This window comes from Colletotrichum siamense (assembly GCF_013390195.1).
Source record: "Colletotrichum siamense strain Cg363 chromosome Unknown KSG_Cg363_contig06, whole genome shotgun sequence".
Lineage (NCBI taxonomy): Eukaryota > Fungi > Ascomycota > Sordariomycetes > Glomerellales > Glomerellaceae > Colletotrichum > Colletotrichum siamense.
In genome coordinates, this window is record NW_023501019.1 from 2,815,903 (window position 1) to 2,828,007 (window position 12,105).

Genomic DNA, 12,105 nt, shown 5'->3' on the forward strand with positions numbered 1-12,105 from the left:
GTATCTATTTAACCTTATAAAAGAGGTCTAAATATTAAATAAGTACTTAAGAATCTTAACTACTAACTATAATATATATAAGTAAAAGAAGTTATATTACTAAGTATAATATATACTAAGAGAAGTAGTTATATAAGCCTTTTTAAGTAAGAGAATTACTTTAGACTTTTATAACTATAAGAAAGGATATAAAGGTTATACCTTAAGTATAATTATTATTAATAAAGTTTTAAGCTTAGCCTAAAACTTCTATTTAAGAAGTAGGAAAATAGACTTACTCCTTAACACTCTAAATAAGTTTTTAAACTACCTTTAAACTATATTTAATATTTAAGTTAAGGAAATTAAAATAGATAATAAAATATTAAAGTATAAATAAATTAGAGAAGAATTATATATAAGAAGTATTAAAATTAAGCTATCTTCTCTATATATATAAATATAAAACAGAAAGGTAGAAAGAGTAGTTATAGTTATTAAGTAGTATATAAAAGTAATAATAATAAGTGTGAAGTTATTAGATATATTTTAGCTAAAAATTAGTAAAGTAGTTATATATATATATAACTATATACTAATAGTGAGTTAAGGATAAAAGACTCTATATAAGCTCTTCTATAGCTACTTCTAATTATAGGAAAACTTATACTTAGTGTAGCTAAACCTCTTATATTTTTAAGTATATAGATACTATATATATATAATAACTAAAGATACTTAACTTAGAAGAAATAAATACTAAAAACTTATACTAAAAGTGTTTATTAGTTTTCTTTTAAGTTATATATTAAGTAATTCTTTTTATATATAGAACTTATTAAAAAGTAAAATATTTACTATATAAGATATAGTATTTAATAAGAAGAAGTTTTATAGTAGAAATCTAATATATATAGTAGAAGAGTTTTATTATATAAACCTTAAAGTAATTTAGGAATATATTACTTAACTTATTAAGGTGTTTTATAGTACTTCTATAAAATAGGAAGCTAATAAAGAAGTAAATAAGATCTTTAATTATATTAAAACTACTATAAGAGAAGAGATTAACTAAGAATAACTAGAGAAGATAGTATTATATATAAATATATAGTTTAAGCTTTAGCTAATACTACCTCTCTCTCTAAAACTAATAAGCTTATTTATAGTATTTAATAAAGCTCTTTAAGGAGTTTCTAATATAAAAAAGTAAAAAATAAACTTATTAGTAATAAAAATAACCTTTAGAACTTTATTTAAAGCTATATTCTTAATAAGAAATAATTTATATAAGAATTCTTATACTTTCTAGAGACTAAATAGCTTAAGTAGTCTATATATACAGCTTAGCTAGCTTTATATAGCTATAAAAGAAGATTAATCTATAAATATAATAAAAAAGCTATAAAATAAAGAAGTAGAGATTAAAAGCTTAGAAGCTTCTAGAAAAAGCTTAGAGAAGTATAAAATACTTTTTAGAAACTCCTTCTTATTAAGAGTAATTTAATCTATATATTTATACTTTATAAATACTTATTAATAAGAGTTACCTCCCCTCTTAATATTATATTAATAACTCTTAAGTTAAAAAGAATAGCTAAACTATAAGAAAAAATATAATCTCTTAAAGCTTAACTACTACTTTTTAATAAAAAGTTTCTTATAAATAGAGAAATCTTACTTATAAAGTTATAAAAAGTTTAAATTATAAGAAGAAATTATAAGAAATATTTTAAGAAATTAATAGGTTTTTAGATATTACTAAGTATATACTTATAAGCTTAATAAGTATAGTAAACTTATAAAGCTAAAAGCTTATTTAGTAATTTAAAGAGATTAATAAGTAAAAAATACTTAAGATATTTATATTATAACTTTTATAGAAATATTATTTTAAACTCTAATAGCTATAATAAACTACTTTAACTTAAAGCTTCTCTAATATAATATAATAAATATATTTATATATACTAAGTTTAATAAGATAGTATATATAAAGTTCCTATTTAGCTATAAGAAGCCTAAAAAAATATTTAAGCTTAGAAAAGCTTTATATAGACTTTATTAATCTCCTCTCTTATAGTAATATTATCTTAAAAAGGGACTAAAAGAGTTAAACTTCTTATAAATAATAAAAGAGGATTATTACTAGAAAAAAAGTTAAATATATTTTTTTTTCTATATAGATAACTATATACTTACTTACTTAATAGCTTCTTAAAAAGAAGCTAAAGAAGTAGTTAAAGAACTTTAGAAAAAATATTACTTTAAAAGTAGTAAAAGCTTATAATAATTTCTTAATATTAAAGTTCTCTATAATTAAAAAATAAAGAAACTCTAGTTTTTATAATTAGTTTATATAGAAAAAGTAAGAAGACTCCTCTTATTAAGATACTCTCTAAAGATATAAAATAGAACCTTTATAAAGTATATTAAGCTACTTCTATATAAAGAAAAAGCTTTAAATAGTAAAGTTAATCTCTATTAGAGAAAAATAAGGATTATTTTATATATAGTAGTAATAATAAGATTAAATCTTATATTTATAGTAAGTTATTTAGCTTATTTTAACTAGAATTTTAGACTAAAATACTAGTAAACTATAGATTAAGTTTTATAATATCTCTATAAGATATACTATTTATATATTAAGTATAAAGTTAAAGCTAAAAGCTTATATAATACTCTTAAAGTAGTTTCTAATATAAGTTTTAATAATAATACCTTAGATTAAAAGAGCTTTTAGGGATTTATAATAAAGCTCTTTAGAGGTATTATTATATAGAAAGTAAATAAATAAATAACTATAATAACCTTAATTATAGAAATAAAGCTCTTCTCACTCTTATTTATAGCTTAAAAAGTAATATTTATAAGCTGCTTTATAATATCTCTCTAAGTATAACTCCTTAGAGAGATAAAATAAAAAGTATCCTTTTAACTTATAAAAAACACTTTTATAATAATATAAATCTAATATAATAACTAATAAATAGTTAAGCTAGTTATTAAGAAGCTTATCTATCTCTAAATAAAGTTATATTATATTAATATTTATAACTATTAGCTTTATTAAGAGATCTATAAGAAGTATATATTAATAATATATACTTTTTCTATATAGCTAATAGTAGATAGTCTTATAAAGTCCTTCTTATAATAAGCTTTTAAGAACTTCTAAGTATAACTAAGAATAATTAGTTAAAAAGAAACCTTTAAAAAAAACTATACTTTTAAATTTAAAAGAGATAAAGAAAACTAGAAAAAAGAAATAAAAAAAGAAGATATTTAGGATAACTTTATATAATAAATATAAAAAGTTATAGAGATAAAGAGTAGAAAGTATAAAAAAACTTCTATTTAAAGTAGAAAACTATTAAAGAGACTAAATATCTATAAACTTATAACTTAAAAGTAAAACTATTTTAAACTAAAATCTCTAAAATACTAAGAAACTATAAAATAAGAATATTTAAATACCTTTAAAGGTAAGAATAAAAAGGATAGTTTTATAAGAAGTAGTTAGAGAGATAGCTAACTTAAAAATATTAAGCTAGTTATAAAACTCCTTAAAGTTAATATAGCTAAACTTAGAAGTATAAAAGAGAGTATAATTAAAGTTATAATAAGTAGCTATAATAGTATTTTAAGTATAACTTAGAATAAAATAAGAACTAGAGAAAACGCTTAAAAGAGTAGAAGAAGTATAAACTAAAGTTTTTAAATAAAGAGGAAATAAGCTAAGAAAAAGTATAGTAGTAAGAAGTATAAAAGCTAAAATAGAGTAATAAATATATAAAGTATATTTAAGAGGGGTAATATTTTATTTCTTAGTAGCTTTATAAGCTATAATAACTTTATAAATAATATCTTAAAAGTCCTCTTAAGTAATATTAATTCTCTATAAAAAATTAATAACTATATAGAAATACTTAATAAGGGATAATTTATATTTTAACTAAGATAGACTTATTATTTTTAGTATACTTTTTTATTTTATAAAGCTTATAATAAAAAGTAATAATCTCCTTAATACTTATAAAATAGCTATTACTTTTTATATAGTAGTAATAATAAATATTTTTATTAGAGAAGTAATAACTAAAATATAAATAATTTCTATTAAAAGAGAGAAAATAACTAAAATAAAGCTTATCTTTTAATTTAAAAAAGGAGTTTATAAAGTTAAAAAGGTTACTAATATTTATAATAACCTTATTCTCCTCTTTTTCTTCTTCTTTACTAATAGTAATAATAGTAATAATCTCTATATTAATATAGATAGCTTAGAAAGTAGCTTTCTTTTTCTCTTATTTTTTCTTTTTAATAGTAGTATATTTAGTGAAGTACTTAATAATATAATCTTTCTTCTTCTATTTAATAAGAAAAAAAGTAAAAGCTTTAACCTCTTTAATCTCTTTCTTCTCTTTAGCTTCCTTTTTAGCTTAATACTAAATATTAAAGAGATAGCTATACTTCTTCTTAATAAAGGTCTCTTTAACTTAGCTATTATTAAGGTTTTCCTCCTTAATAAGCTAAATAATAAGATATTTAGTATAACTAAAAAGATAAATAAATAAAATAAGGATAGAAGCTATAAAAAGAAGATTAATAATAAAAGATATTTATAAAAAAAGTATAAACTAATAGCTAAAACTAATAAAAGAGGCTAGCTTATCCTCCTTAGAGTTATTAAAGAAACTAAAAAAGAAGTAAGCTAAATAATAGTACTTAAGGGTTTTAAGTATATATATATAGTTAGTATAAAAAGTAGTAAAGTAAGCTTTATACTTAGTATTAAAAGTATTATAAGAAGATATTATAAAGTATTTAATCTATTTAAAATAAATATTAATATAATAATAAAAAAGTAATATAAAGATAATATATAATTTATAAAATCTTAAAAGCTAAAAAAAAAAAAAAAAGAAAAATAATAAGAAGTATAAATAATAAAAAGTTATTTACTTACTTTCTTATTTTTAAAGAGAACTAAAGTAATTAGTAAAATTATAACTAATTAGAAGCTTTAAATTAGTTAAGTAAAATAGAAAATACTTTATTTTACTACTCTAACTATTTATAATAAGAAAAGCTATTATTTTATAACCTATAAAACTATTAAAACTATAATAATAAGAAGTAATTAAAGTTATTTAGAAATACTTAATTAAGCTATAGAGATAACTATATAATTATACTAATTATCCCTAAAGAGGTATATTAGATTATAGGGGTTAAAATAGCGCTTCTTAGTTACTAGGGAGCAGCCTAGATAAATAGATAATCCGCCTAACGAGAGCGACAGGCCCTGCGAAACCACGCGCAGAGTTTTTGCCTATGCCTAGGGATACATAGTTAATACACATCCAAGTCAATTTATCATCTAGCCACCTTAATTTGAATCTCCGCACGATCATATCCCCGGTTCAGTTGCTTGTTCAGCTGCAGAGTGGAGCTGCAGGGTCTGGCCCCTGAAGTTGAATGGTTCGATGTTCATTAGATTCCCTCGGAACCTCCCATCTTATGTGCACTCAAAGGTCCCAATTCGCCGGGAGCTCTCCACTGACTTGGCGGATCACCATTGCACCCTGGGGACCCTTAAACTTCGCTGTGGGTTGTGGCCTCCACAGTGCGCTGAGGTGCTGCGCGATTAGTAGCAGCAATGACGGACAGGGGGGTACGATGATATGATTTCTGGGGAGATGCAATTTTAACAGTGTCATTCTTGATACCCATGCAAATGAATCATCACCCCACGATCACAAAATGTCACTCAGAGCGCCTTGTGACATCTTGGTTTGGGCAATGGAATTATAATTACTTCTATTTGTTTTATCGCTGTCTAAAGGAGAAGAAAATGCACGGTTCATGTCGCCATCAGATTGTTTCGTTTCAATCACGTCGGGTCCACCTGATGGGTGATGGTTGAGGAGGGCGCGCGAACATGGAGGTGTTATCCGTAGGAGGCACCACGCCTTCTTTGCCATCCATGGTTGACAGTTTGAAGTTGCGGATGAGTGTGCCAACAATGACACCCAAGTTGAGATACGCAAACTTCTCGCCAATGCAGCGATGTCTTCCAGCTCCGAAGGGGATGTAGGGGCTTCTGGTGCCCTTGTTCACGAGACCATACCCATAGTCCACAGCGTCACCAGCATGTTCAACTTCTTGATGATCGTCCCAACGGTGAGGGTTCCAGCTCTTGGCATCAGTGAAGAACTCGTTGCTCGTTGCCGTTACCATTGGTGAAGCCAGGAGCACTTGGTCAGTGCCGACGACGTACGGGGTGCCGGGAATGGTGAGAGGGTTCTTGACTTTGCGGAGGATAGAGTGGATGGAGCCATGAAGGCGGAGGGTTTCCTTGACGACATTGTGCAGAAGCGTGAGCTTGTCCAGGTCCGAATACTGAAGGGGGGCCAAGTTCTCTTTCTTGCCTTGAGCAAGGTTCTGGACTTGCTCCTCGTAGAGTTCCTCGGCGATCTTAGGGTGTGCCGCGAGACGAAGCATGATCCAACCGGCTGCTGAGGACGAAGAATGCTGACCTCCCATGAGAAGCGTGATCATCATGTGCGCGATCTCTTTGTCGGGGACCGGGGTGCCGTTCTTGTAGCTCGAGTTCATGAAGTTCGTAATCATATCGTCTTCAGTATCACCGTTCTTGCGACGTCTCTGAATGATGTCCTCGTATATCGCTCGCATCTTCTCGTGGGCAGCGTCTCGGCGACGGTTTCGGGGCAGAGGCAACCAAGGAAAGAGGAAGTTGACCGGAGTGAAGCCCTAGAAGAAAACTGCTGTTAGAAAGAGACGGTCTTCTGAGAATGTGTGATTCTTACCATATCAAGGTCGTGGTACAACTTGGCAAATTCGGCAGAAAGCTTCTGTCGTACCTCTTTACCCTGGAGGGAGCGCGCCGCCGTGAGAAGGGTAATCTCAGAAATGGCACCAGAAATGTCGACAACCCCAGATGGACCCTTGAATGCGGGGGCAGTCTTGATGTAGTCCAGAACCTCCTTCTCAATCAAGGGCACGTGCGACTCGAGTGCCTTCTGTGTCAGACCGAATTTGACAAACTTCTTCTGTTCCATGAGCTTCGAGTTCGGACAATCGTAGACGACGTCGCTACCGAATACTGGGGTCGTGAGTGGGCCATAGATCTCCTCGGCGCTGATGTCTTGGAGCTTGCCGTTGAGGATGAAGTCGTTGCCCTCGATCCCAAGGAAGCATGTGATTTTCCTGCCGAAGAGGGTGAATGTGAAGACATCACCATACTTCATTATGGTTAGCTAACGGAAACTAACGCTACCCGTGTCCTCTATCGAGAAACGTACCTTGGCGCGGTATTTCTCGAAGAAAGCCACAGGGTCCATGCCGTATGACACTGCATTTCCAACGTAGGGTATCCAATGGAAGACGGTCGGTGGTAATGATTTGTTCTGGAAGAAGAGCTGACGGCAGATACTGATGATTATGGAGACTGCTAGTCCAGCAAGGCCATAGACAACGAGAGGGCTCATGGTCGACGGCCTCGGAAGTTCTATGCCTTCCATCATTTTGGCGTGGGCTCGGGTGTGGCGGCGGTGGCTAGGGAGGGATTTGCAGGGGGAGCAAGGGCTGGAAGGCAAGAGAGCCAATGCAAAAATGGTCGGGAGACAGAGCACCTTTAAATCTTCTTCTCATATAATGGCTTCCAAAAGCGAGATCTCTATCGTACTACTTTCACTTATTGTTTGATTGCTTCTGGTCTGCTACGGTGTTGGTGAACCCATTGTGGTCTTCGTCTCGTATTCGTGTTAGGTACGTACCACTTTGACCCCTGTTGGGCTGGACCAACACCGATGACGCCTCCAGACCGTGGAACGATTCTGGAATTGGACTTCGCAGTCCAAGACTCTTCTGGGAAGCTTCCCCATTCTAACGGGAAGCTGCGGTGTGCTTAAGCGACATTTGGATTGGGCCATCGGCGCCGTGATTCTCTGTAACTGTCAAAACTTCACCCCTGGCAAGTTGCAGCCTTGACTGAAAGTGACGCCACTTGCCTCGAAACCCCTGGCGGGCGGGCCTGTAAGATCAAGGGAATGGTCAGCATGTCACTTTCACGTGACTCGAATCTTGGATCAATCGTTAAGGTACTGATTACTCCCCAAGTTGGCTAGGCTCAGGAGGGCGGGCTGGTATTGAAATTTGGGTCTTGACACCCTTCGTGATATCACTAAGCTCTCATCGTTGGGTTCTCGTCACTACTAACATGTAGTTATATTGAAGTTGCTGGGCCGGGACAAACTGTTGCTGATTTTGGCATTATCATTACTCTGTTCGACCGACGTATTAGTTCTCTTACGACATGAGCGCAACGTTGTCCGAATAATTGACAACCCATGTAATTCAAAAAGCGATGAAGTCTTCCCAATTCCTTAGATGGACACCTTTAACAACTAGAAGCCTTCAAATATTGTTCAAAGTGCGGGGTAGAGTACGATGCAGTAAATGGCTGGCTTGGCGGGGATCTTTTCGTGGGGTCGCGCGGAGTAAGTGAACTCAGATTCGAGGACTCCAATTCCTCCGCTGGAGATCATCTCGAAGGCGGCGAATTTCGGGAAATCTCATGGCGAGATGAGATTTAAACAGCTTTTCTCACCCTCGCTTTGCACCAGATCAAACCCCGTACAACTGCATCGATAGATTAGACGCCGATATCTACTGCACGCTATGCGCTATGAGGTTTTCTCAGCTTCATGTCTTTGCTTTGCCCCTCCTCATTCTGCTCTCCCATGCAACGGGTTGCAAAACTGATGAAGACTGCAGTTTGAATGGGATTTGTTCCTGGGGAGGATCATGCGCCTGCGACCCAGGATGGCGGTCAGCAGATTGCAGCGAATTGGACCTCCAACCTGTAGAGCGATGGACGGGTTACAACCACACGAATGCGACTGGCACAGACTTCTACAAGGAAGGCGCAGGCAACTCTTCATGGGGTGGACACATCATTCATGACCGCTCCGACAAGAGTCTGTTCCATCTAGTCACGTCCCAGATGTCTCACGGCTGTGGACTCGCGGGTTGGAGACCTTTCAGTACAGTCATCAGAGCCGAATCGCGCACCGGCCCTAGAGGTCCATACAACTACGCGCAAACACTATTTGGGACTTTCCATCATAACCCAACGACGATTTGGAGTCCAGCAGATGAGAAGTACTTGATCTACTTCATTGGAAGGGATTATGAAGTTGGTGACGTCTGTCGGTCACAAAAGTGGAACAATACTATTTCGGTCTCGAGTTCACCAGACTTGAAGGAGTGGACAGAGCCGATACCGCAAGTTATTAATGTCACAAATCCGGCTCCTTGGCCCCTGTGGTCGCCCAAAAACCCCACCAAAGAAATCTTGCTGGCAGTCGAAAAGAATAACATCTATCATGCCGATAACTTTTCTGCTCCGCATGAATTGGTAGTGGAGCCCCGCAACACGGAACGAAGCGAGGATCCGTTCCTCTGGAGAGACAAGCGCGGGCATTGGCACATCCTCGTGCATCATATGATCGACATCGCTGAGGGAAGAAAGGGACCGCGTGTTGGCGCGCATGCCTTTGCACGGAAATGGGAAGGCCCATGGACCTACAACAACAACACTCTGGCATACAACACCACTGTTGAGTTTACTGACGGAGAGAAGCTCGATTATTACAGGCGAGAGAGACCGAAGCTGTACTTTAGTGAAGACGGGAACATGACCCCACTCTACTTGCTCAACGGAGTTCAAGAGTTTAACAACTCGGGGAGCTATACGTTAATCCAGCCGATTGGGGATGGGGCTGCGGCGTATGAAAAGCAGCTCGGATTCGGAGAGATTGCTTGACTCGGCGGTTAGTGTGGCGGAATAGATCGCTGAGTCGTGCTCAGATTGTCTCGATGCTTGTCAATACGTGATTGTCCTACTCGCGAACTTGCACACGTCTGGTGTTCATGAGGAATCCAGAATTCCTCGCTACTTCATACATATGACCGAAGAAACAAGAGATTCTCGTATTGACCTTGATGTTGCCATATGCAATGCTCTATAAACGGTGCTCGTTAATATGGAGGACTCAGAGCACTTATCTACGAAGCACCTTCTGGGGTCCGACTCCGACTTTTCCGCCCCAGCCCCAGCTTGTCATTATTTATAGCCATGATTTGAAAGCCGATGATTCCCCGGTTGCGCACAGAGGGTGATTTTCCACGTTATCTTGATGAAAGCCACGCGAAAACGACGCTTATTCAGCGGGTTAGGCCCCCCTTGGCGCGGACAACTCGGATCACTTTGTGCTCCCAATTGAGCACTTGCCTATGCACTCGTTATGAATAAATAGCTTGCGGGCCAAAACCCAGCAAGGTAGACCAAAATGGGTGGTAGAATCAGGCTTGTCAGTCTCGGAAAACGTTGGTTGTGACCCTGGACTGACTCAGTCCAGCTCACGGGCCCACCCCTCGCATTTTCGATTAGATGAAATTCCTCGGCTCGGTTCTGCAGCACGCAAACTTTCAGAGGCGAACCGCTCAAGCGAGCGAATAATCAGTGCGGAAACGTGGCTATGAGTGGACCTGGGGGAGATAGCTAAATTCAGCCTCAGGAGGTTTCCAAGTTTAAGCCTGTTATCGACGAGCTGGATGATTATCTGCAGGATCAATCACCAGATTGAGTGCCCCCTCGATGGCACGCTGGCCCCATCTTGACTCTCAAAACCCCTGCTTCCGGACCCGACCAGTTTCCGAAATCCGTAAGGCTTAAGTCGAAGTGTCATCTGATGACATTGACAGGCTTCTATTCTGCAGTGATCCTCGCAAGGATGAACACAGGCTGTGATGTTGCAGACAAGTTTTAAAAGACAGGCCCTTCCCGGCTTCAACCCAACACTCGCAGCCTTATCTTCACTAGCTTTCATTCTCTCTTCAACTTTCACTTTCATTCGCCATCTTTCATCGATTTGAAGGAAGCAGGTCTTCTTAGTGATCGAGACTTTGCTTCTTTTCGTCCACTCATTTTTAGTAAGTACACCTACGATGCTTTGACCTGAGGGTTTGCAGTAGAAGTCTACTAACACAAGATTCAGCGAGTCATTTATCGAACCATCCACGATGCGATCCGACGTTCTCTTCACGATCTTCGCCCTGGCCAGTGGTGCTTTCAGTGCGCCTGCAAGAAGCAATCTGGGCCGTCGCGGGGAAGTCGGTCACGACGAGCTCAGTCCCAGCGCTCAGAAAGTCCAAGACAATCCCGTTGGCAAGGCGATTGAGAGATTCAACCCAACTCTGCACATTGCCCACGGATGCCAGCCCTACACCGCTGTCAATGACGCAGGTGACACGAGGTTGGTTTCAAACCTAGCTTGGCATAGTTAATACACCGGACTAACATCAATGACAGCGGCGGGTTGAAGCCGACGGGCAGCTCCACTGGAGGTTGCAAGGATACTTCGAAGGGACAGACGTACGCCAGAGGAACAACGCTCAATGGCAAGTTCGCCATCATGTACGCTTGGTACTTCCCCAAGGACATGCCCAACGACGGGGTGCCTGTCGGATCCCATAGGCATGACTGGGAGAGCATTGTTGTCTGGCTGAACAACGCAAACCTCACCAGCCCTGCTATCGTCGGCGGTGCGGCTTCTGGCCACGGCGATTTCAAGCTGTCCAACAACCCCCAGAGAGATGGCGACAGCGTCAAGGTGGAATACTTCACTCAGGACTTGATGAACCACGAGCTTCAGTTCACCGACACCACCGGCACCAAGTATCCTGTTCTCGACTGGGATGCCATGCCGGCACCAATGCAAACTGCGCTCAACAATACCAATTTCGGCTCGGCCAATGTGCCATTCAAGGATGAGAACTTTTTGAGGAATCTGTTGGAGGCTTCTATTTGAGAGCCACATGGGCTCAGCTATGAGGGATGATGGACGGCATTTTATTCTCGGTCAATATTTATGGTATTCTTCTCAGGCGAACTTATCCATTAGTTTGGATCACAATGGGGGTTAGAGACTCCAGAATTGACTTCAGTCTGAGACACTAGCGACGTATACAGCGAACCGGTGATGAGAATATCTAATGAATTATGGTATGATAAAATGATAAGAATTTTGTATT

General features: G+C 36.7%; 3 protein-coding genes across 3 annotated transcripts; 2 read left to right on the forward strand and 1 right to left on the reverse strand.

Annotated features, from left to right (window-relative positions):
• Positions 1–5,874: 5,874 nt before the first annotated feature.
• Positions 5,875–7,496, reverse strand: CGCS363_v009727 (Eburicol 14-alpha-demethylase; the record flags this gene model as incomplete). Its single annotated transcript, XM_036641576.1, has 3 exons — positions 5,875–6,759; positions 6,816–7,250; positions 7,311–7,496. 3 exons carry the CDS (start codon positions 7,494–7,496, stop codon positions 5,875–5,877), a joined length of 1,506 nt encoding a protein of 501 aa, XP_036493467.1.
• A 1,199-nt stretch (positions 7,497–8,695) lies between these two features.
• CGCS363_v009728 (uncharacterized protein) lies at positions 8,696–9,835 on the forward strand (the record flags this gene model as incomplete). Its single annotated transcript, XM_036641577.1, has 1 exon — positions 8,696–9,835. One exon carries the CDS (start codon positions 8,696–8,698, stop codon positions 9,833–9,835), a length of 1,140 nt encoding a protein of 379 aa, XP_036493459.1.
• Positions 9,836–11,094: 1,259 nt separating this feature from the next.
• On the forward strand, positions 11,095–11,882 carry CGCS363_v009729 (uncharacterized protein; the record flags this gene model as incomplete). Its single annotated transcript, XM_036641578.1, has 2 exons — positions 11,095–11,327; positions 11,384–11,882. The coding sequence occupies 2 exons, from the start codon at positions 11,095–11,097 to the stop codon at positions 11,880–11,882; spliced, it is 732 nt and encodes a 243-aa protein (XP_036493460.1).
• Positions 11,883–12,105: the final 223 nt, after the last annotated feature.